The 24,674-nt window shown below is 40.2% G+C and overlaps 2 protein-coding genes across 4 annotated transcripts in view; one reads left to right on the top strand and one right to left on the bottom strand.

Annotated features, from left to right (window-relative positions):
* The window catches only part of trappc8 (trafficking protein particle complex subunit 8), a 53,538-nt gene extending 50,957 nt beyond the window's left edge, over positions 1–2,581 (top strand). The window contains 1 exon segment of the mRNA XM_022213646.2: positions 1,359–2,581. Coding sequence (XP_022069338.2) covers positions 1,359–1,626 — 268 coding nt within the window. The 3' untranslated portion in view covers positions 1,627–2,581.
* A 3,612-nt stretch (positions 2,582–6,193) lies between these two features.
* ctns (cystinosin, lysosomal cystine transporter) overlaps positions 6,194–24,674 on the bottom strand; it is a 28,237-nt gene continuing 9,756 nt past the window's right edge. The window contains exons 7-11 of one of the 3 annotated variants that reach the window (XM_022213642.2): positions 19,145–19,244; positions 18,486–18,605; positions 12,947–13,117; positions 9,139–9,256; positions 6,194–6,595 (exon numbers count right to left, since the gene is read on the bottom strand). In XM_022213642.2, coding sequence (XP_022069334.2) covers positions 6,447–6,595; positions 9,139–9,256; positions 12,947–13,117; positions 18,486–18,605; positions 19,145–19,244 — 658 coding nt within the window. In that variant the 3' untranslated portion in view covers positions 6,194–6,446. Of the gene's footprint in view, positions 7,011–9,138; positions 9,257–12,946; positions 13,118–18,485; positions 18,606–19,144; positions 19,245–24,674 lie in introns of all 3 variants that reach the window. The other 2 variants (XM_051947326.1, XM_051947327.1) reach the window with 2 other exon arrangements.

Genomic DNA, 24,674 nt, shown 5'->3' with positions numbered 1-24,674 from the left:
TCATGGCTTCATCAACCTTAAGGAAAAGAGGGCTACCTGGCACACAGATATTACTGAATGATGCGCACCAGGGAGCATTAGAAGTGGGTATACGCAATGCTAACTGAAAAATAAGTGGGTATACGCCGTATACCGCAGTATACCCTGGACTACACCACTGGTTTGAGTCACATATCCTGTCATGCATGTATCCAAGTGTGTGTTGTGTTTTCCTTGCTTTCCCACCCCTCCCTCTTCTCCCATCCCTCCCCCTTGCCCTCCTCTGTCCCTCTCAACCCGCCCGGCCAGCAGGCAGATGGGTCCCCCCTATATAGAGCCGGGTTCTGCTTGAGGTTTCTTCCCTGTTAAAAGGGTGTTTTCCTTGCCACTGTCGCCTTTGGGCTTGCTCTGGGGGTCAGGCATATGGGTACTGTAAAGCGTCTTGAGACAATTTGACTGTAATTGACGCTATATAAATAAAATTGAATTGAATTGAATTGAACTTTGACCCCTTGGAGGCTCGACAGTGCTTGAGGTGCAGACACCAAAACTTAACGGGTTCCTACTTTGCCCATGTTCCACCTTTCCACCAACTTGAAAATCACTATGAAAATCATCCCATAGTTATGGCGCAATCCTGTTAAAAAAATTTAACTGAAAACATGAAGTCCTTGATGGAGATACAGATTTTATTGCCTAATGAGTCAAAAACTGAACTATTTGGCCAGAGGGGTGTATGAAGACTCAAGTTTGACATAACCAGGCTCTTGTGTTTGCCAACTCAACAAATAATGCTATCACAACGGTGGCTGTCAATGTTCAGGTGCACAGGTTGTTATAATAAAGAGCTATAAGGACTGGAGAAATTAATTAGGGTAGAAAAGAGCTCCTACTGCAAATGATGCAAGATTGGAATGCTGGTAAAAAAAAAAAAAAAAAGATTAATTGTGTGTTATTTCATTGATTTTACTGATCAATGCACCTGCTTATTTCTAACACAACAGCTGCACAGCAGAGATGTTACACTTGAAATTTTGTACATTTAAACACAATATTTTTTTAAGAAAATTTAGGTCTGACATTGTCCTGTAACCAGTATCACTTCAATTTGTGGAAATCAAAGTGAAATTAATGTGATTAATTAAACATTCACTGTGCTAAATAAATGATAAATGGTTTGCATTTATATAGCACCTAACACTAACCTTAGTGGTTCTCAAAGCACTTGTACAGTACACTGTGTTTCTCATTCACCCACCAATGGTGACAGAGCCGCCTGCCATAATTTTGAACACTTGTGCAAGACAGTTGTGTTTTCAGTAATTTTCACTGCAGTGAACATACTGTCTAAGCTCTCTTTCCATTCATATGTTTTCTAGTCCAGAGTCCCTCGAGGTCCACAGCTCATTCGCTTGGGTGGGCCAGACCCAGTACAACCTGCAGCTGAAGCCTCAGGAGGTGCTGGGCCTATCTCTTCAAGCCTGTTTTCTTCGGGCAGGAGTCTACAACCTGAACACGCCGCAGGTGTTTGCTAAACCATCTGAGCAGAGTGCCATGCGTGAGACAAGTCAGCAGACAGCTAGTCCTGCTCTCATTATCATTAACAACACCTGCAAAGCATGTTGGCCTGCAGACAGGAGGACCTAGACACAGAACCACTTAGCAGAGTCCACCAGCTACTGTATATCCCTCTAATTAATACTGGAGAGCAAGAAAACACATATTTTTTGTAACAATAAGTAAAATAGAGAAAGTTTATTGAAGCCTTTTACTCAAAATAGGCATTGTTGAGCCGATCATAGAAAATGAGTGGTCAGACAGTTTGTGGACTTTCATTTCATCAGCCAAGCATTAAACAGTTTAGCTTTTTTCTGTACTAAGCCATCTCAGAGTTTCCCTTCTTCCATCCAGCTCTCTGTACCCCTATCTCCACCCGCCCTGTTTTGCCTATCTCACCTGTGTCTCAATAACTACCAGGGTTTGGTATGGCTTTTTATTATATTAAATTCCTGTGTCAGAGACATGCTGGCGTTGGACAAGATTGCTAACTCTGATCAAAACCAGAAAGCAGTCAGAGATAAACTGCTGTACTCATTTTAACCACATTCACGTCATTACTATCCATGATGCTATACTATACTACATTCACACATGTCCAGTGCAGCTGGACTGGCATTTATTACTTCCACACTCTGTGAACTGATGCCACCTGCTGGCTGTTTTGACAATTTTAGCCTGCAAACTGGGCAGTGGTTTTGTCAGTTTTTGTGGCATTGTAACAAAAGCTGTTTCTGAATATTGTACACTGCACTGTCTGCTGTCTTTTTGCTTGGTCTGCAGCTTTTTTGCAGGCAGAATGGATGCTTGATGAGTGAAGTTTGCTGATCATGTTCTCTGAATTTAAATTTGGTGGTACAAAGACATATTCTTGTGCACACATTTTCTCTCAAGACCAGTCAATCAGTGTGTGCTTTACTTCACCAAATTGTAAGTTAGCTCTTGTATGCACTTGACTTGATGTTTTTTTTTTTTCTGAAAATTGTGTATTATATTTATATATAACAAACTGGATGTAAATACAAATAAAAATGTAACTAATGAAGCTGGGGAAAGACTGACTGTTCTGATGTAATTGAATTTGTTGTAGTCGTGTTCTGTATTTTCTCAGCAAATTTTAGAGATTTGAATATTAACGTACAAGGAGAATCTGTTTGACAGCCTCTTTTCTAAATTCTGAATATTGAATAACCCTGTAAATACTCCCCACAAAACTCAGCAATTCTTGTCAAGTTACACGCAAGAAAACTTTAAAGTTATACAAGTAGAAGAAAAAGGGAAATGAAATTTGCAGAAAATGTTACTATATTTGTATTTTACTATAAAACTCATTGCATAACAGATAGGAACCCTTAGCATTCTTTAGATCAATAAAAATACTAATTTAAACTTAATAAATCTCATAAAATCTAGTATCTGCCATTTTGCAATTACAAAAAATTATTTTAAGGCTGGCAGTTCTTGCATAGTGTATCTTGAATAATGGGAGCTTTCAAAAACATTTCTTTTCAGTGTACACACAATACCCACATGCCCCTGTTCCTCAGAATGAGGCACGTATATTTCACCTGATACTTTTAATGAGTTAGCCTTTTACAATCTCTTGTTTAGGTTGATCTCTACAATTATTAACACTGTATGGTCTCAGCTTTATTATGCATTGTTATCAGGTAAAATAACGTTATATTTAAAAAAATGTAGGGTTTAAATTATTACTGTGTAAATTACTAGGGTAATTTTGCATCATAAATACACCTGTAGAGTTGTAACTCAAATACTTACACCCATGAGGTTAATTTGTAATGCTAATCTTATTCATGTGGTAAGCTTTGCATGTGACGGGTGAGGAGATGATAAGTCAACTAAGAAACGGTTCCACTCAACCACTCTGAAAGGGCACCACTTACATATTCCAATAATGCTAACTCCTAAACCAAGCTTTGATTGGATGTCTCATTGAACTGTGACTGACTATTGAAGTGCCTGGATATACTTCCAGCTGGACTAAATTTATCTGACGACTTTACCTTAAGATCTAGATATGACACAAAATAATTTACCATGCTGTTAAAATACAAGAGATGTCATGTCAGAGTGAGCAAACCAGGAGTTCTACTTGAAATTACATTTAGCTGGTAATACTTTAGTATATTTACATTAGGATTTTTAGAATATGGATTTTTCATGCAAGATTTTAACCTGTGGTTGGCATGGTGAGGCAGCGGTTAGTACTGTCACCTCACAGCTCAAAGGTCCTGAGTTTGATTCCTGGCCTGGGGTCTTGAGTCTGCATGTTCACCCTGTGCTTGTGTGAGTTTTCCAGCTTCTTCTCACAGTCCAAAAGCATGCTGAGGATAATTAGTGATTCTAAATTGTAAGTGTGAGTGTGATTGTTTGTCTCTATATATAGCTCTGCGATATATTGGTGACCTGTCCAGGGTGTCCCCTACCTTCACCCTAAGCCAGCTGGGATAGACTCCAGCCTTCCTGCAGCATTAATGAGGATTAAGCGGTGTATAGATGAAGCGAGAACTTTTTTTTGGAATAGAATATTTTTCCATTCCACAGAAGCATGGTGTAATAAAGAGTGTAGCCTGTGTCTGTTATCACAGAGGCTGGGGTTATTGGCTTGTACTGCCATTGCTACTGGGACATACACAGTGCCGTTAAAAAATATTTGCCCCCCTCCTGTTGCATTCTCTTTTTGCGTATTTCTTACACTGAAATGTTCCAGATAATCAAACTAATATTTGCATTTATAATAATATTGACAATTATAACCCACAATATGCTAGGCAGGTTTTGAGGTCATCTATGGTCTATTACACACGTGGACAAAATTGTTGGTACCCCTCAGTTAAAGAAGGAAAAACCCACAATTCTCACTGAAATCACTTGAAACTCACAAAAGTAACAATAAATAAAAATTTATTGAAAATTAAATAATCAAAAACAGCCATTACTTTTGAATTGTTGATTAACATAATTATTTAAAAAAACAAACTAATGAAACAGGCCTGGACAAAAATGGTGGTACCTCTATAAAAGATTGAAAACTATTTGACCAGAGTGACATGATTAACTCAGGTGTGTCATTTAATTGACATCACAGGTGTTTCCAAACTCATAATCAGTCAGTCTGCCTATTTAAAGGGAGACAAGTAGTCACCCTGCTGTTTGGTGAAAAGGTGTGTACCACACTGAACATGGACAACAGAAAGCGAAGGAGAGAATTGTCCCAGGACATCCGAAAAAAAATTATAGACAAACATCTTAAAGGTAAAGGCTATAAGACCATCTCTAAACAGCTTGAAGTTCCTGTGACAACAGTGGCTCATATTATTCAGAAGTTCAAGACCCACGGGACAGTAGCCAACCTCCCTGGACGTGGCCGCAAGAGGAAAATTGATGACAAATTGAAGAGACGGATCGTTGGAATTGTATCCAAAGAGCCCAGAGCAACCTCCAAAGAAATTAAAGGTGAACTCCAAGGCCAAGGTACATCAGTGTCAGATCGCACCATTCGTCGTTGTTTGAGCCAAAGCGGACTTCATGGGAGACGACCAAGGAGGACACCACTGCTGAAAAAAACTCATAAAAAAGCCAGACTGGAATTTGCAAAAATGCATGTTGACAAGCCACAAAGCTTCTGGGAGAATGTCCTTTGGACAGATGAGACCAAACTGGAGCTTTTTGGTAAGGCACATCAACTCTATGTTCATAGACTCAAAAACCAAGCATACGAAGAAAAGAACACTGTCCCTACGGTGAAACATGGAGGAGGCTCAGTAATGTTTTGGGGCTGCTTTGCTGCATCTGGCACAGGGTGTCTTGAAAGTGTGCAAGGTACGATGAAATCTGAAGACTATCAAGGCATTCTGGAGAGAAATGTGCTGCCTAGTGTCAGAAAGCTTGGTCTCAGTCGCAGGTCATGGGTCTTCCAACAGGACAACCATCCAAAACACACAGCCAAAAACACCCAAGAATGGCTGAGAGAAAAGCGTTGGACTATTCTAAAGTGGCCTTCTATGAGCCCAGATCTGAATCCCATTGAACATATGTGGAAGGAGCTGAAACATGCCATTTGGAGAAGACACCCATCAAACCTGAGACAACTGGAGCTGTTTGCTCATGAGGAGTGGGCCAAAATACCTGTTGACAGCTGCAGAACGCTCATTGACAAATACAGAAATCGTTTAATTGCAGTGATTGCCTCAAAAGGTTGTGCAACAAAATATTAAGTTATGGGTACCATCATTTTTGTCCAGCCCTATTTCATTAGTTTGTTTTTTTAAATAATTATGTTAATCAACAATTCAAAAGTGATGGCTGATTTTGATTATTTAATTTTCAATAAATTTTTATTTATTGTTACTTTTGTGAGTTTCAAGTGATTTCAGTGAGAATTGTGGGTTTTTCCTTCTTTAACTGAGGGGTACCAACAATTTTGTCCACGTGTGTAAATGGCGTCCATCTTATTGCATCCCTCCTTCAGAACAGAGCCAGTACAGAACACTGCAGCATGAGCCTGCATGGTCTTCTGCATATTGAGCCTTATCTCAGAGGTTCTAAGACTTCAGTTGGCAAACCTCGGCTATTCCAGGTTGGCCACAGACTCCTCTCCTCAAAAGGGCATGCTAGCTACATTACTTTGCAGTCTTTTTTTAAATCAAGTTTTATTATTTTTTTTTACAAGCACTCAGTTTTTCTTGCCCAATACCAAACAAAGTATTCATACAATTACTCAAAAAAGACAGGTGCTGATTCTGAGATAATTTACAAAAAGGATAATTAGCTGCTGCATCAAAATCAGACACGGAAATCCTGCTCTGGACAACCTTTCTTCAGTAGCTTCAGTCCTTTTATTATTTGAGAAGACGTGTTCCCTTGTATCAGACAATGAGTCAGCATCAGTCTTCTTGTTGCTCTGCAACAGCCTCATACTGAGAGGGGCACCTATACAGACAATAGTGCTGAATCATGAAGAGGATGTCAAATGCCACAGAGAAGAGACCCAGACCAAACTTTGTAGGATCACCAAACACCAGCCTCCACTCATCTGAGGAACAACACACATCACAGTTAGTACAAAGATCATGCTCCAGCAAAAATAATTTTGTGGTAAATATTAGTGCATTACCACTTACTTTTTTCCTCATTTTCCACATGTACACACATTTGTTCATTTTAGCCACGCAAGTCAGTACATAACACACAATTTACATAATTTAACAAACAGATCAGTCAAATGATAAAATTACATGTCTCACACCTTCAAATACATCAAATTAGAATCAGGGGTTTCAGATTAGGTGTGAATGATTATAGCCTACTTACGGAGTCACACATGGAACCTGGTTTATTTAAAGTTCTGACATCTAGGTTTGTTGTTCTCTTTGCCCGTGAAGTATGAGGAGACATCATGGCAAGATGTAAAGGGCTCTGTAAGGCCTTCAAAAAAAGCTTCTGTATGCCTGAGTTTAGTAGAGGGTTATAAAAGATCTTCAAATGACAGGAAATCATTACTGCAGTGTGAGGAAGCTCATGTACAAAAGATCAAGCAAAGAGCAGGTCCTTTGGAATAATGTGTTCTGGATATGTATCTATATCTATATATATATATATATATATATATATATATACATACATACAGTGGGTACGGAAATTATTCAGACCCCTTGAAATTTTTCACTCTGTGTCATTGCAGTCATTTGCCAAAATCAAAAAAAAGTTCATTTTATTTCTCATTAATGTACACTCAGCACCCCATCTTGACAGAAAAAAACAGAAATATAGAAATTTTTGCAAATTTATTAAAAAAAGAAATGCATACACACACACACATATATATATATATATATATACACATATACATATACATACAGTGCCTTGCGAAAGTATTCGGCCCCCTTGAACTTTTCAACCTTTCGCCACATTTCAGGCTTCAAACATAAAGATATAAAATTTTAAATTTTTGTCAAGAATCAACAACAATTGGGACACAATCGTGAAGTGGAATGAAATTTATTGGATATTTTATACTTTTTTAACAAATAAAAAACTGAAAAGTGGGGTGTGCAATATTATTCGGCCCCTTTACTTTCAGTGCAGCAAACTCACTCCAGAAGTTCAGTGAGGATCTCTGAATGATCCAATGTTGTCCTAAATGACTGATGATGATAAATAGAATCCACCTGTGTGTAATCAAGTCTCCGTATAAATGCACTTGCTCTGTCATAGTCTCAGGGTTCTGTTTAAAGTGCAGAGAGCATCATGAAGACCAAGGAACACACCAGGCAGGTCCGAGATACTGTTGTGGAGAAGTTTAAAGCCGGATTTGGATACAAAAAGATTTCCCAAGCTTTAAACATCTCAAGGAGCACTGTGCAAGCAATCATATTGAAATGGAAGGAGTATCAGACCACTGCAAATCTACCAAGAACCGGCCGTCCCTCTAAACTTTCACCTCGAACAAGGAGAAGACTGATCAGAGATGCAGCCAAGAGGCCCATGATCACTCTGGATGAACTGCAGAGATCTACAGCTGAGGTGGGAGAGTCTGTCCATAGGACAACAATCAGTCGTACACTGCACAAATCTGGCCTTTATGGAAGAGTGGCAAGAAGAAAGCCATTTCTCAAAGATATCCATAAAAAGTCTTGTTTGAAGTTTGCCACAAGCCACCTGGGAGACACACCAAACATGTGGAAGAAGGTGCTCTGGTCAGATGAAACCAAAATCGAACTTTTTGGCCACAATGCAAAACGATATGTTTGGCATAAAAGCAACACAGCTCATCACCCTGAACACACCATCCCCACTGTCAAACATGGTGGTGGCAGTCTCATGGTTTGGGCCTGCTTTTCTTCAGCAGGGACAGGGAAGATGGTTAAAATTGATGGGAAGATGAATGGAGCCAAATACAGGACCATTCTGGAAGAAAACCTGTTGGAGTCTGCAAAAGACCTGAGACTGGGACGGAGATTTATCTTCCAACAGGACAATGATCCAAAACATAAAGCCAAATCTACAATGGAATGGTTCACAAATAAACGTATCCAGGTGTTAGAATGGCCAAGTCAAAGTCCAGACCTGAATCCAATCGAGAATCTGTGGGCAGAGCTGAAGACTGCTGTTCACAAACGCTGTCCATCCAACCTCACTGAGCTCCAGCTGTTTTGCAAGGAAGAATGGGCAAGAATTTCAGTCTCTCGATGTGCAAAACTGATAGAGACATACCCCAAGCGACTTGCAGCTGTAATTGCAGCAAAAGGTGGCGCTACAAAGTATCAATCCAAGGGGGCCGAATAATATTGCACGCCCCACTTTTCAGGTTTTTATTTGTTAAAAAAGTTTAAAATATCCAATAAATTTCGTTCCACTTCACGATTCTGTCCCACTTGTTGTTGATTCTTGACAAAAAATTAAAATTTTATATCTTTATGTTTGAAGCCTGAAATGTGGCGAAAGGTTGAAAAGTTCAAGGGGGCCGAATACTTTCACAAGGCACTGTGTGTGTGTGTGTGTGTGTGTGTGTGTGTGTGTGTGTGTGTGTGTGTGTGTGTGTGTGTGTGTGTGTGTGTTTATGACTACAGTAATTACCATTGTTGTAAGACTGTAAGATCATCTGTAGAATACTGAGGGTTCCACCAGTGAAGTCCAGCAACACATTACCAATACTCCATCCCTTGGTACTCTGTCTACGGTAGTTCATGTATGCCTAGAAACACAGCCAGAAAACCACCAGCTGTCAATGACAATGTATCCGATTGGCAATGGAAAACAAACACTAGATGATACTTCACAAAATTTTGTAGAATAGCATTCAACAGACTATCATACACACGTGGACAAAATTGTTGGTACCCCTCAGTTAAAGAAGGAAAAACCCACAATTCTCACTGAAATCACTTGAAACTCACAAAAGTAACAATAAATAAAAATTTATTGAAAATGAAATAATCAAAAACAGCCATTACTTTTGAATTGTTGATTAACATAATTATTTAAAAAAACAAACTAATGAAACAGGCCTGGACAAAAATGATGGTACCTCTATAAAAGATTGAAAACTATTTGACCAGAGTGACATGATTAACTCAGGTGTGTCATTTAATTGACATCACAGGTGTTTCCAAACTCATAATCAGTCAGTCTGCCTATTTAAAGGGAGACAAGTAGTCACCCTGCTGTTTGGTGAAAAGGTGTGTACCACACTGAACATGGACAACAGAAAGCGAAGGAGAGAATTGTCCCAGGACATCCGAAAAAAATTATAGACAAACATCTTAAAGGTAAAGGCTATAAGACCATCTCTAAACAGCTTGAAGTTCCTGTGACAACAGTGGCTCATATTATTCAGAAGTTCAAGACCCACGGGACAGTAGCCAACCTCCCTGGACGTGGCCGCAAGAGGAAAATTGATGACAAATTGAAGAGACGGATCGTTGGAATTGTATCCAAAGAGCCCAGAGCAACCTCCAAAGAAATTAAAGGTGAACTCCAAGGCCAAGGTACATCAGTGTCAGATCGCACCATTCGTCGTTGTTTGAGCCAAAGTGGACTTCATGGGAGACGACCAAGGAGGACACCACTGCTGAAAAAAACTCATAAAAAAGCCAGACTGGAATTTGCAAAAATGCATGTTGACAAGCCACAAAGCTTCTGGGAGAATGTCCTTTGGACAGATGAGACCAAACTGGAGCTTTTTGGTAAGGCACATCAACTCTATGTTCATAGACTCAAAAACCAAGCATACGAAGAAAAGAACACTGTCACTACGGTGAAACATGGAGGAGGCTCAGTAATGTTTTGGGGCTGCTTTGCTGCATCTGGCACAGGGTGTCTTGAAAGTGTGCAAGGTACGATGAAATCTGAAGACTATCAAGGCATTCTGGAGAGAAATGTGCTGCCTAGTGTCAGAAAGCTTGGTCTCAGTCGCAGGTCATGGGTCTTCCAACAGGACAACCATCCAAAACACACAGCCAAAAACACCCAAGAATGGCTGAGAGAAAAGCGTTGGACTATTCTAAAGTGGCCTTCTATGAGCCCAGATCTCAATCCCATTGAACATATGTGGAAGGAGCTGAAACATGCCATTTGGAGAAGACACCCATCAAACCTGAGACAACTGGAGCTGTTTGCTCATGAGGAGTGGGCCAAAATACCTGTTGACAGCTGCAGAACGCTCATTGACAAATACAGAAATCGTTTAATTGCAGTGATTGCCTCAAAAGGTTGTGCAACAAAATATTAAGTTATGGGTACCATCATTTTTGTCCAGGCCTGTTTCATTAGTTTGTTTTTTTAAATAATTATGTTAATCAACAATTCAAAAGTGATGGCTGATTTTGATTATTTAATTTTCAATAAATTTTTATTTATTGTTACTTTTGTGAGTTTCAAGTGATTTCAGTGACAATTGTGGGTTTTTCCTTCTTTAACTGAGGGGTACCAACAATTTTGTCCACGTGTGTATATGCTGTATTGATGAAGTTTGCAGCAAACATAGAATGAGTGAAAATATATTGCATGCTTTTCTATCAGTGAGAGGAGTAAAACACAAATGTGTACAGAATCAAATTACGTACTGCTGTTTGTTGAAAACATAAAATAGAGGTAATCCTACCAGTTTTTGTGTAACATACAGTGCCTTGTGAAAGTATTCGGCCCCCTTGAACTTTTCAACCTTTCGCCACATTTCAGGCTTCAAACATAAAGATATAAAATTTTAAATTTTTGTCAAGAATCAACAACAATTGGGACACAATCGTGAAGTGGAATGAAATTTATTGAATATTTTATACTTTTTTAACAAATAAAAAACTGAAAAGTGGGGTGTGCAATATTATTCGGCCCCTTTACTTTCAGTGCAGCAAACTCACTCCAGAAGTTCAGTGAGGATTTCTGAATGATCCAATGTTGTCCTAAATGACTGATGATGATAAATAGAATCCACCTGTGTGTAATCAAGTCTCCGTATAAATGCACCTGCTCTGTGATAGTCTCAGGGTTCTGTTTAAAGTGCAGAGAGCATAATGAAGACCAAGGAACACACCAGGCAGGTCCGAGATACTGTTGTGGAGAAGTTTAAAGCCGGATTTGGATACAAAAAGATTTCCCAAGCTTTAAACATCTCAAGGAGCTCTGTGCAAGCAATCATATTGAAATGGAAGGAGTATCAGACCACTGCAAATCTACCAAGACCCGGCCATCCCTCTAAACTTTCACCTCGAACAAGGAGAAGACTGATCAGAGATGCAGCCAAGAGGCCCATGATCACTCTGGATGAACTGCAGAGATCTACAGCTGAGGTGGGAGAGTCTGTCCATAGGACAACAATCAGTCGTACACTGCACAAATCTGGCCTTTATGGAAGAGTGGCAAGAAGAAAGCCATTTCTCAAAGATATCCATAAAAAGTCTCGTTTGAAGCTTGCCACAAGCCACCTGGGAGACACACCAAACATGTGCAAGAAGGTGCTCTGGTCAGATGAAACCAAAATGGAACTTTTTGGCCACAATGCAAAACGATATGTTTGGCGTAAAAGCAACACAGCTCATCACCCTGAACACACCATCCCCACTGTCAAACATGGTGGTGGCAGCCTCATGGTTTGGGCCTGCTTTTCTTCAGCAGGGACAGGGAAGATGGTTAAAATTGATGGGAAGATGAATGGAGCCAAATACAGGACCATTCTGGAAGAAAACCTGTTGGAGTCTGCAAAAGACCTGAGACTGGAATGGAGATTTATCTTCCAACAGGACAATGATCCAAAACATAAAGCCAAATCTACAATGGAATGGTTCACAAATAAACGCATCCAGGTGTTAGAATGGCCAAGTCAAAGTCCACACCTGAATCCAATCGAGAATCTGTGGGCAGAGCTGAAGACTGCTGTTCACAAACGCTCTCCATCCAACCTCACTGAGCTCGAGCTGTTTTGCAAGGAAGAATGGGCAAGAATTTCAGTCTCTCGATGTGCAAAACTGATAGAGACATACCCCAAGCAACTTGCAGCTGTAATTGCAGCAAAAGGTGGCGCTACAAAGTATTAATGCAAGGGGGCCGAATAATATTGCATGCCCCACTTTTCAGGTTTTTATTTGTTAAAAAAGTTTAAAATATCCAATAAATTTCGTTCCACTTCATGATTGTGTCCCACTTGTTGATTCTTGACAAAAAATTAGAATTTTATATCTTTACGTTTGAAGCCTGAAATGTGGCGAAAGGTTGAAAAGTTCAAGGGGGCCGAATACCTTCACAAGGCACTGTATTTTCATCTCAAGCACACAAAATAAAGTGAACATATAACAAAGATAGTTCTGACTACTTTTCTAATGTAATTCTGCTATTATTCAACTGAACATTTTTGGTCTTTCAGTGTAGACATGTCACTACATTAGCTTACCTGTGGCACATATTTGATCAGAGTGACTGCTAGTTTAATATAGGAGAAATAGTACAGGTAGTCCAACCAGGTGATTTGTTTGGCTACAGCAAGAAATAGGCTGATCAAAGCAAATGTCCAGCCAATCAGCAACAAAAACAAGGCCATCCATGAGACTCTCTGATTCCCCCTCTGTAATAAAGAAGACACAGAGAATTTAACTCCAAACAGTACAGGATATGCTGTCAGACGAACTGCCAGGACAGAATGAAAGAACCTAACAGTTTAAGAAGTTCTGAAAATGTTTCTAAAAACTGAAAAACAACTTTTCTGCACCATGATTACCCCAATGGTAAAGTTATTAGTAAAATAGAGTCATGCCATCCTCACTACCATAAATACTAAACTGTCTTCCATTGACTGATTAATTCAAATAGTTTCTACTACTTTGTTGGTAAGGGCTGTTCAATGACTGAAGATTTTTCTCTGTTCTTGTGCCCAAATCAACATGCTCCTCCAGGACAGTAAATTGTCAAAAAAAATGGACTGATACAGCAGTGGATCAGTGGAGTACACTGTCATTAAACTCTCTGTAATGCTTGTTTCACTGTCTACTCCGATAAAAATTGTCAAGCCAGACTACATCGCACAAAGTTGAGAAGTCAGTGAAACTGTTGTCAGCTTCTCAAATACTGTTAACGTGTTTGTAACCATGAGTGACAACACTTTGCTAATAAGAGAACAGGCTTAGTTTGGCACATAGCTGCATTATCTACAAAGGAACTTCTCTATGGCTCCTCCTTTGAGGGGTTTAAATGCCCATTGGAAGAAGTCCTGCCCTTCAGACACAGATCGTATACCTTGCTGTCGTGTAACTTTTTGTATTTTACAGCAGCTCATTTGGACATTTTAGCTCATCATACACACAACAGAAATCTCCTGAATTAGGAGAAGTGGCAACAAAAACTAGTTACAAAAGTTTTATACTTTTTTACAAAAACAAAAAACGGTTTAGTTTTGCATTTGTCGCAGCCATATCCAGCAGTGAGTGAGAACAGACACAAAAGTGCCAAAAAGTACAAAGCATCATTAGTCAGTTAAGAAAGAACCACCACCCACAGTCTATTCAGTTATAAGCCGTGATCTGAACATTCTGTTCCTGGAACTTGAGCTATGTTGAAGCTTTCAAAATTATTTTAAAAGCTAATTCATGATTGTCTATTGCAAATGTCATAACTGAAAAAAAATCATGTAGCCAGAATCCTGAAAAGTTGCAGGCTTACAAATATGTCCATATGTATGTCTTTAATGGCACAACCTTGCTTTAATAGAATAATACAAAGCAATTACATGACGGTGTAAATGCGGTCCAAAAATTTCCATGTTTTTTTGTACTTCGATAAAACCACTATTTGTCACCACAAGAGACTGATTTTTTTTATCCTGTGATTAACACCAATAGGAACTTTAAAATGTAGACTATGGTGCCAGTCAGAGGCATACTTGATGAGAAAAAATAAATTAAAATTAAAGATGCAACCATCGTTGAATGGGTTCTCGCACGCCCACGCATGTCTGGATGTGGCGCACATCAAGGTGTTGTTCATGTTGGTCTGTGACAGAAATGTCAAGGCGTTGAGACTAAGTGGACCCATTTCAAGGAATATATCAAGTTTGTAGCAATGGTACAGGCAAATATAGAGCAGTTTTCAGAGTTACAATGCTTTATAGTGCTTTATAAGGATGTAAAAAGAAACAAGTCTTAGACAAAGACAAAAAAAAATAATTACATTGGTGTTTACAAAGAGGATAAAATACATTGAGTCTAGTACAAAGAGGCTGAACCATACTGGGAGTCAGTTTAAAGACAATAAAACACCGTAGGAACCAATATAAAGAGAACAAAACATACAAAAAGCCAATATAAAGAGAATAAAATATACAAAGAGCCAATATAAAGAGACTAAAACTAAATGGGAACCAATTTAAGAGACTGAAAAATACTTGGAGCCAGTGTAAAGAGGTTGAAACAGACAAGGAACCACTGTGATGAGGCTGAAACCTACTGCGAGTCAATTAAAAGAGGCTAATATATACTGGGAGCCAATATAAAGAGGATGAAAGAATAATTAAAGCTGCAAGCAGTGTTTGCATGGGTCCTCGCGCACACACACATGCCGGGATGTGACACACGTCAAGGTTTGCCGTACATTGGGTGTGACACAAAAGTGAAGGTGGCGAGATGTAGCTGACCAATTTCATGGATAATATCACAAACTTTGTAGAAACGGCACACGCAAACATAGAGCATTTTGCAGAGCAACAATGGGCTTCATTAGAAGGCAAAATAACACAGACAAGTCTCAGAGAAATGCTTCAAAGTTCAAATTGGTGTTTAAAAAAAGAGGATAAAATATATTGAAGCCAGTGTAAAAAGCTTGAAACATACATACTGCTTGCCAGTATAGAGAGGATAAAACATACCAGGAACCAGTTTGACCAAGTTGAAACACACTGGGAGTCAATATAAAGAGACAGAAATAACTGGAGGCCAGTGGAAAGAGGATGAAAGAAAAATGGACATGAATATGGGCAACCGGCTAACAATGATACATCAAAGTGTAAAAAACGTCATTTCCACTCAAGCAGGTGGCACGATGACTGAATGGATATTGGCAAATGAATGTCATCAGGGCAGGACTGTGATAAACTTGAATATACTGTCCAAATATCGTGGAGTTACCCCTTGTGAGGAGTTAACCACTGAAAACGACCAAAAACACCAAAAATTTCAACTTGATGTTCTCCACTCTCTCCACTGTGCAGCCACTGGAAGTCGATAATCATCTCCTTCATTTTGTCCACATTGAGCAGCTGGTTGTTCTCTCGGCACCAGCTCTCTTGGTATTTCACTTCATTCCTTTACATTGATTCCTCATTCCCACGAATGAGTCCCATCACCGTGGTGTCAATGGCAAACTTTATGATCTGGATCCGCTCTTGTGTGGCTGCACAGTTGTGTGTTTGCAGTGTAAACAACAGTGGACTGAACACACAGTCTTGAGGAGACCCAGTGCTCAGCTTGATGGATCAGACCCGGACAGACTGGGGTCCGGGACTTTCTGACCACGAATACATCTGCCAGCTTGCCAGCGCAGAATCTGAGCACACGTCCTGGGATGTTGTCCGGACCTGCTGCTTTCGTGGGTGAACCCTGGTTAGGGTCCTCCGTGTGTTTGCTGCATTGATGGTGAAAGCTGGACCGACAGATAGAGGAGAAGGACCAACCCTCTCTGGTTGTCAGGTTTGATGTTTCAAAGCATGCAAAGAAGTTGTTGAGCCTGTCTAGAAGAGAAGCGTCGCAGTTGACCCCTTGCCTGCTCTTGTAGTTCGTCAGCATTTAGACTCCCTGCCACATCTGTCCGGTGTTTCCTGTGTTGCTGGATTTTCTCTGCGTATGTGCGTTTTGCAGCCTTGATCCCTTTAGAGAGTGCAGACCTGGCTGAGCTAAGAGCAGTCCTATCTCCTACCCTGAAGGCTGAATCTCAGACTGTCAGCAGCAGGTGCACCTCTGTAGTCATCCAACGTTTTGGGTTGCCACATGTGAAGGTCTTAATTACAGTGTAATCTTCTGTACACTTTGCGATGTAACTGCCTCAGCATACTCCTCAACATCAATCTGATAACCCTGGGAGGCTGCTGTCTTGAAAACCTCCCAATCAGTGTTCATAAAACAGTCTTGAAGAGCTGAGGATGCATCCACTCTCTGTGGGTTTCTCCCAGCAAACATAGCTTGTCCAGCTTGTCATCGAGGGAGTGGACACTGGAGAGTAGGAGAGACGGTACTGCTGGTTTGGAGGAGTTAGCCTTTAGCCTAGCATGGATCCTGGCTCTCTTTCCCCTCTTTTGTTTACGTTCAAATCGCTTTGCTTCCTCCTATGTCGGTTAGCTGCTGGCATAGTCTTCGATAGTACTCCGTGCTAACCAAGACTCTCAACTTTAGCAATATTAACTGCTCTGATGTTCAGTCAAGTCTAGGATAGGCAAGACACTCAAAACTTTCACTCTCGCCGTCTCCTAGAATGGCCGCTTCATCCATGCGCACCACCGTCTTGTTTTTACTGCCCGGCAAAACAGTATTTTCTGGAAGGTATTGTTTTCAACTGCATGGTCTTGCTTGCTTGTTTGTCTGTAACAATTTGGTTTCCGCGATAACTCGATAAAATATTGATGTAGCCTCACCATATTTGGTACACAGGTGTACCATAATAAGACACAGGTTAAGTTCGCATTTGGTGACCTTGACCTCATTTTCAAGGTCACAGGGGTCATCTTTGTCGCCGGGCGGTCCAAGTTTGGTAAAACGTCTTGGTTTTTTTTGTTTGTTTTTTTTCTTATGTCACCACATTTGAGCTAAATGTGGGCAATGGACTAGGAATAATAAATGTATGTGTCAAGCATGCCATTTCCTGTTGCCAGCAGGTGGTGCTATGAGTGTGAATGGATATTGGCATATGGATGTGATCAAGGCAGGACTCTGATCAAACATGTAAAGTTTGAGGCAGATTGGAACATGTAAAGGATAGTTGGACAGCACTTGATGTTTCATGGCAAAGCATCAAAATTGCAGAGACCACCACGGCCACACCCTTAGACTTTTGTGGAAGATTTTGATAACTTTTAGTCATTATGGTCTGTTGTGCGTCATGGCAAAATTTGAGTGTTTTTGGAGTTACCTACTAGGAGGAAAATCAGCAAAAATGCCCAAAAATCATCAAATTTCCCACAGTTAATGAAAATTAGCAGACTTCCTGTTGGGTTTAGAATATGGGCACCATTGACTTTTTTGTTCAGCCTGACGTGCTGTATATGCTAGCAAATTTGGTAAATGTAGGTGAGACGTCCTGCCCGTGAGACATGTCACAAATTTTGCAGGGGGTGCTATGGAGCCATTTTCACACATCCACAATTTCCATAAAATATTATTTTTTTTGCTGCCAAATTTTCTGGAATTTTTGAGCATGTTTTGGCCCTCAAAAACACATTTAAAATGTTGGAAAAATAATAAAAACTCTTTGCTTCCAATAGGACCCTAATAAATATGAATGTGGACGGTGAAAAGGACCCAAAAAAAACTAATAATAAACTAGAAGTTTTGCCAAACTTGGACCACCCGGCAAGCAAGATGACCCCTGTGACCTTGAAAATGAGGCCGCGGTCGCCAAATGCGAACTTGACCTGTGTCTTATTATGGTACACCTGTGTACCAAATATGGTGAGGCTACATCAATATTTTATGGAGTTATCGCGCGGAAACCAAAGTGTTACAGACAAACACGCAAGCAAGCAAGCAAGACCATGCAGGTGAAAACAATACCTTCCGGCAAACGCAGTTTTGCCGGGCGGTAAAAATTAAAATAGGGAGGGGGAAAAAAAAAACCTCAGACAGAAGTACAGGAAAGGTGGCCATCTGTCTCAACTGGCTGGGGTGACCGTGGGCATGAGGGGGGTGGGGATAGCAGGAGAGCTTCACAATATTCTTTGAATTACAGGCACTTACCTCATAAATAACAGCTTGGCTTATGTAAACCAAACACAGCAGGACAGCATGGAGACTGAAGAAAACATCATTAGCATTGACAGGGTTGATTCCATTTGGGTTCCTCTTCAGAAACTCTTCCTGTAGGGTAGGCACACTGCAGATTAGTAGAAAATAGATACTACATACTGGACATGCACTCAAAACCTACTGCAGCTCCAAAGAAGTGAGACGTGTAACAGTTAAGCAATTGTATGTTCCACTCTAGGCATAAAACATACTATATTTACACATGAACAAGAAATACCCCAAATTGTCTTTTGTTACATTGTGTTGCATTAATTAATCTATAGACGAGCTGTTTCTAAAACTTTGTCTGGTATTAACATACTTTACTGTGAATCGACTAGGAGAAAACTTAAGTAGACAGCAATTTCTAGAAACTTCAGTAGACAGCAACTTATTTTTTAGGTTCTTGAAGACATATTACCTCTCATCCTATAAGCTGTAAGGCTCATGGAAGACTCATGCTCTAGCTGTCCACTGAAGTATAATTGATTGCAGTCCTGTGATTGGGCATTACAATTCTAAAAATTGTTTCCAGGCTAAATGGCACGAACTGCCAGCCTGACTTGCATGTGTATGAACAGTGGAGGTGCTCTTTTATGGGATGAAGTTACCTTTATATAAGGTACCCAGAACAGCCCTATGTTAAAGACACTGTAAGCAATGAATCCTGTCAGGTTGAGAGCGAGGAAGTCAAAGTTGAGACCTACAACACTGAAGACAAACACATTTGTACATTTCTGAAGACCAAATTTCAAATCTTAAATCCAGTCTACCTAAACATATCAGAAAGACAACTTGATGGAAAGACGTCATGTTATTGAAGTCTACCCCTTGCGGAGAAATTTCACCAGCCATTTCTAAACAATTAAGCAGCTGAATAAAAATTTTAAGAACTCCTTGTTGCTGGGATCATTAACTTGCTATGGGATGAAGGGCTGACCACTGAGATTGGAAGCATGTTGGCGAACCTGATCAGGGATGTTTCTTGATTCAAGATGTTTCTAAACATCCAGTGTTTCGTCTAAATTCATTTAGGAGTGACATTCATTCCTGATAGAATGTGTTCTATATTGCATATCAGCACTATAATGCCATGCATTGCAATGTTTGGATGCTTATAAGTATTGACTTGCTGCATTATCTTTGGATTCATTTTTGATCACTTTTCATTCTGTTTGTTGTTCTTGTTACTTTAAGCCATGTTCTGGCTGAGTTAAAGATGTTTTAAAGGCTTTTCAGTAAAGAATGAGGGTCCATCATGGGTAAGATCAGTAAATTTCACCAGTTTTCAGATTTTACCACAGGAGTGACAAAAATCAATGTGCATAGCAATGTAAAAAATATTTGTTTGAGCATGAACATTTTTGACTGTATCAATTTTTTTTGGTTAATTATATTTATATTTCAGCTTCTGTTCTGCATCCAAATTTGAATTTATTGTTCACTAGTTAAGTGCTAACAACACGTAATCTTCTATTTACACATGGATCAATAATATGCTTCCATGTTAATGTTTTTCTTTAATATCTTTTCAGATACCAATGGAGTTGCGTAGGCTATTCTGCTGATAGAGCAAAATTTCAGGAGACTTGTTCTTTTAATTAAACAACCATCAAAATTGGTACACACACTCCTTGGAGGTTGCTCTTTTGACAAAACCCAATATCCACCTAAAAATTCAAGATGGCGGCCATTTTTCAAAATGGCCACCATTGAATTTACAGAAATATTGCTTTTCACAATAAAATCGCAGAGACTTGTTCTATTTGAATGATCTTGGTGCCAAATCATACATTCTTGACCATGCAGAATCTTAACTTGGAACCATGTACCTACTCACTGACTTCCTGGTACCATAACGTCAGTCCTGGAATCCTAATTTGGGCAAAAAGTGTGCATATCATAGGTATCACCAATCCTTTATGTTATTGGATGCACATGTAGGGGCAATAGGCTTTTACTCTCTGTCATTTGTTGTATTGCTGCCTGGATGAGTATACTACAATGCTTCTAAACCTCGCATCTGCAACTGCAGTGTCGTGCAGGTCAGACCAAAGCAGTAGCATTTACATTGACTGCAGCACTCAGAGTTGAATCCACACTTGGTCAGCTGCTGGCAACTTTCTGCAATGGGTGGGAGCTCTGTCCAAGCGATCTGCCATAGATCTCCTTTCATGGCAGGAGTGAGCGTTTCTGGTTGACGTACTGTTCACTGACTCCAGATGCAGCCTGTCTGGTAGGCAGCATGCTTCACATGCTGCTTCAGCGCTGCTGAGGTTGGAGGAATGGCTTGGTATGATATTATATTGTTTGATCTAGTTTCAGCTTTTAGACTTGATGGGCAGTAGCTATCAAACACAGTGTCTGCTGTGCTGTACTTGCTAGAGTATGCTTGTATTGTAGGAAGGACATCCAGCATTGCATACTCTTCGATCGTCTTTGAACTCCGCTGGGGCAGACTGTTCACCAACGTTGCACCATCAATGATGATGGTGTCGGCATCTGGCTCTGCCTCAGGGGTTGCAACTTGGCTCTCAAGAATGGTAATGAGGGGTAATTTCTGACAGGTGCGGAGCTTTCCACCATCACTGAGGGCAGCAGGATGTGACTGGTTCTCATGACGGAAGAACTCCATGTCCCATTCTCTGTTCTGGCACGATATGAACAGCTTGGAGAACAGTTGACAGTCTTCCTTCAGCACTTCTTGCTTTGAAAAGTCAACAGATGCTGGTAACTGTTGGAAAAAGTCAACCCTGTTCTTCTTGACAGGTTTGTAGATGGTGGATTCTTCTTCCCCTGCCAGTCCTTCATGAACTTCTGGAAACAGACCTTGCCTTTCTCAAGGTATATGCCAGTCAGCTTGGTGGCATTGTGTGAGCGATATCCTTTGTATCAAGTGAAAGCAGATCCTGACTCTTCTCCTGGAAAGGATTGTCCATATCTTTCATGGCTTCTGATAGCTTTTCTAATTACTCAAGGACCACTCTTTGTGCTCGTTCTGTCTCCTCATAGTGGCTCAGTACCCTCTTTGGTCCCACATGCTGCCTCATACTGTGCAACCAAATGGCTGACTTCAGGACCAGTTATTATCCATCTTCTCAGTGCTGATGGGTCTTCTGTCACGTCAATGGATGGATGGATGGATGGATGGATGGATGTATTAAACCTTTATTGATCCCGCAGCGGGGAAATTTACGGTGTTACAGCAACAGAAACAGTAAAAAAAAAAAAGTGCAACCCACAATGCACACAGTGCACAGACATAAATAAGTACTTTCTCATCATAGAAGAAATATGATTGTTTCCAGAAAAAAAACTGTGAAATTGTCCTTAATAACATTTATTGCAGTTAGTTAGTGGGTGAACTGAACTACTGGGAGCAGTCTTGATTGTTCAGTCTCACTGCAGCAGGAAGGAAGGACCTGCAGTATCTCTCCTTTAGACACCGTGGGTGAAGCAGTCTGTCACTGAAGGACCTCCCACTGATGTTACAGTTTCCTGCAGGGGGTGGGAGGTATCCTCTATGATAGACAACAGCTTTGTCATCATCCTCCTGTCTCCCACAACCTCCACAAGATCAAGGGGCAGACCAGGACAGAACTTGATTTCATCACCAATTTGTTTAGTCTCTTCCTATCTGCAGCTGTGATACTGCTGCTGGAGCAGCAGCATCACAACTTCATACAGGATGGCTGATGTCACCACAGAATCATTAAAGGTCATCTGAAGTGCTCCCTGCACCCCAAAAGACCTCAGTTTCCTGAGCAGGTGGATTCTACTCCGACCTTTCTTGAAGAGTGCATTGGTGTTATCAGTCCAGTCCAGTTTATTGTTTAAGTGAACAACTAGGTACCTGTAGGAGTCCACAATCTCAATGTCTGTTCCCTAGATGTTGACTGGTGTAGCAGAAGTGTGTCTGTGTCTGCCCCTGCTGAAATCCACCACCAGTTCCTTGGTTTTCACCTTGCTGATCTGGAGACAGTTCAGCAGGCACCAGTCCAAAAAGTCCCGGTTGAAGTCTCTGTACTCCTCATGTACGGCTGCACCCCTGTCTACCTTGATGACAGCATTGGGCTGCTCGTGAGCTTGGTCAATAGCCATTGCTAAGAACTGTCAGCTCCATTTGTGTATAACAAAGTTTCCACTCTGAAACTCCTGAGCCACCTGAGGATGATTCTGTTCAAGGGTCACCATGTCTCTGTTGTGGATCAGAACCCACCATGCATAGTTTACACTGCTGTTGGAAAAGAAGTACGGTATCAGCTCAGCCAGTGACTGACAGTACAGGAAGAAGTTGGCTTCCATGAATGACTGGATCAACAAGAGGATTACCAGTTCTATTACAGCCCCTTATACCAGAAATGAAACTGGGGACATTGCAGTTTACGATGCTCACACCAGGCTTTGGAGCTAGGAACCTCTTCGAGTTGTTCACCTGTCTCTTTCAAGTAGTCCATGTGATCTGCCTTGAGAAGCTTGTACAGGTTGCATGCAGTTGCATTGTAGATCTGGTGCATCTGCTGTGTCCTAGTGATGCTCAGAACTGTCAGAAATAAATCTGCTGTCCCAGGAGATGCAATTCCTGCTTCCACAAGGGCTCCTGTCCAGCTACTCTCCGGCTGACACTGAACCCCATGCTGAGTTTCACAGCAGTGGTGCCACCAGCATGCTCTGTTCACTGAGATCCGCTCTGTTGAGCCACCACTCTACACACGTCTCTCAACATCTCCCACCATATCGTGTCATGTCCAGTTTGAAAACCTTGTACAGGAAGATGCTCCACATACTAAACCTCTGACACTATTATATACACTACCACGCGTTTTAGCAGAGTCATACATGAACATGAACCTTTAATTTAGCAGAATATTAGGATTCTGAGACTGAGAGGGTGGTACCAGGAAACCAGTGAGCAGGTGCATGGTTTCAAATTCGGACTCATAGTCAAGAATGCATGATTTGACACCAGGATCATTCAAATAGGACAAGTCTCTGCAAATTTATTGTGAAAAGCAATATTTTTATATATTTAATGGTGGCCATCTTGAAAAATGGCCACCCTCTTGAATTTTTAGGGGGCTAATAGGTTTTGTCAAAAGAGCAACCCCCAAGTCGTATGTGTGTCAATTTTGGTGGTTGTTTAATTGAAAGAATGAGTCTCCTGAAATTTGCAGTTATGTGCTCTACTATCAGCAGAATAGCCTATGCAACTCCATTGGTATCTGAAAGGATATTAAAGAAAAACATTAACACAGAAGCATATTATTGTTCCATGTGTAAATACCAGATTACGTGTTGTTAGTACTTAACTAATGAACAATAAATTCAAATTTGAATATACAACAGAAGCTGAAATGTAAATATAATATAATTAACCAAAAATTTTGATACGGTCAAAAAATGCTCAAACAAATATTTTTTATGTTGCTATATACATTGTTTTTGCCACTCCTGGGGTAAAATCTGAAAACTGGTGAAATTTACCCATCTTACCCATAATGGGCCCTCATCCTTTACTGAAAAGCCTTTAAAACATCTTTAACTCAGCCAGAACATGGCTTAAAGAAGAACAACAACAACAAACGGAATGAAGTGATCAAAAATGAATCCAAAGATAACGCAGCAAGTCAATACTTATAAGCATCCAAATATTGCAATGCATGGCATTATAGTGCAGATATGCAATATAGAACACATTCTATCAGGAATATACTATATATATATATATATATATATATATATATATATATATGAGTTGCTAATATTAAACATTTCTGTGAAAAAGTGAACTCTGACACATGCTGTAATTGTATCATATATCATGATATATATGTGATTATATTTGTAAACTACAGATTCCAGGCTTTTATATGATATATAACATGATGTGATTGTCACGGGTGAAATGGCAACAATAGCTATGTTAATTTTCAGTAAAAACGAGAAATTAACGGTGCACGGTAGACTATCTGGGACTATTATTTATTTTTTTTATTATTTATTGTCGCAAATACACCACCACCGCATGTATTTAACTTTCACAGCAGAGTCCTACACTGTGTTGGGTACTCGCGAGTACCAAGATAAACTACAGATAACTGTCTTGCTCAGTGTCTACTCTGGCACATCGGGTTAATACGA

The sequence above is a fragment of the Acanthochromis polyacanthus genome, chromosome 4, assembly GCF_021347895.1.
Source record: "Acanthochromis polyacanthus isolate Apoly-LR-REF ecotype Palm Island chromosome 4, KAUST_Apoly_ChrSc, whole genome shotgun sequence".
NCBI classification, from domain to species: Eukaryota; Metazoa; Chordata; class Actinopteri; family Pomacentridae; genus Acanthochromis; species Acanthochromis polyacanthus.
Note: the sequence above shows the minus strand (reverse complement) of the source record. Positions and strands in the feature narration are given on the sequence as shown.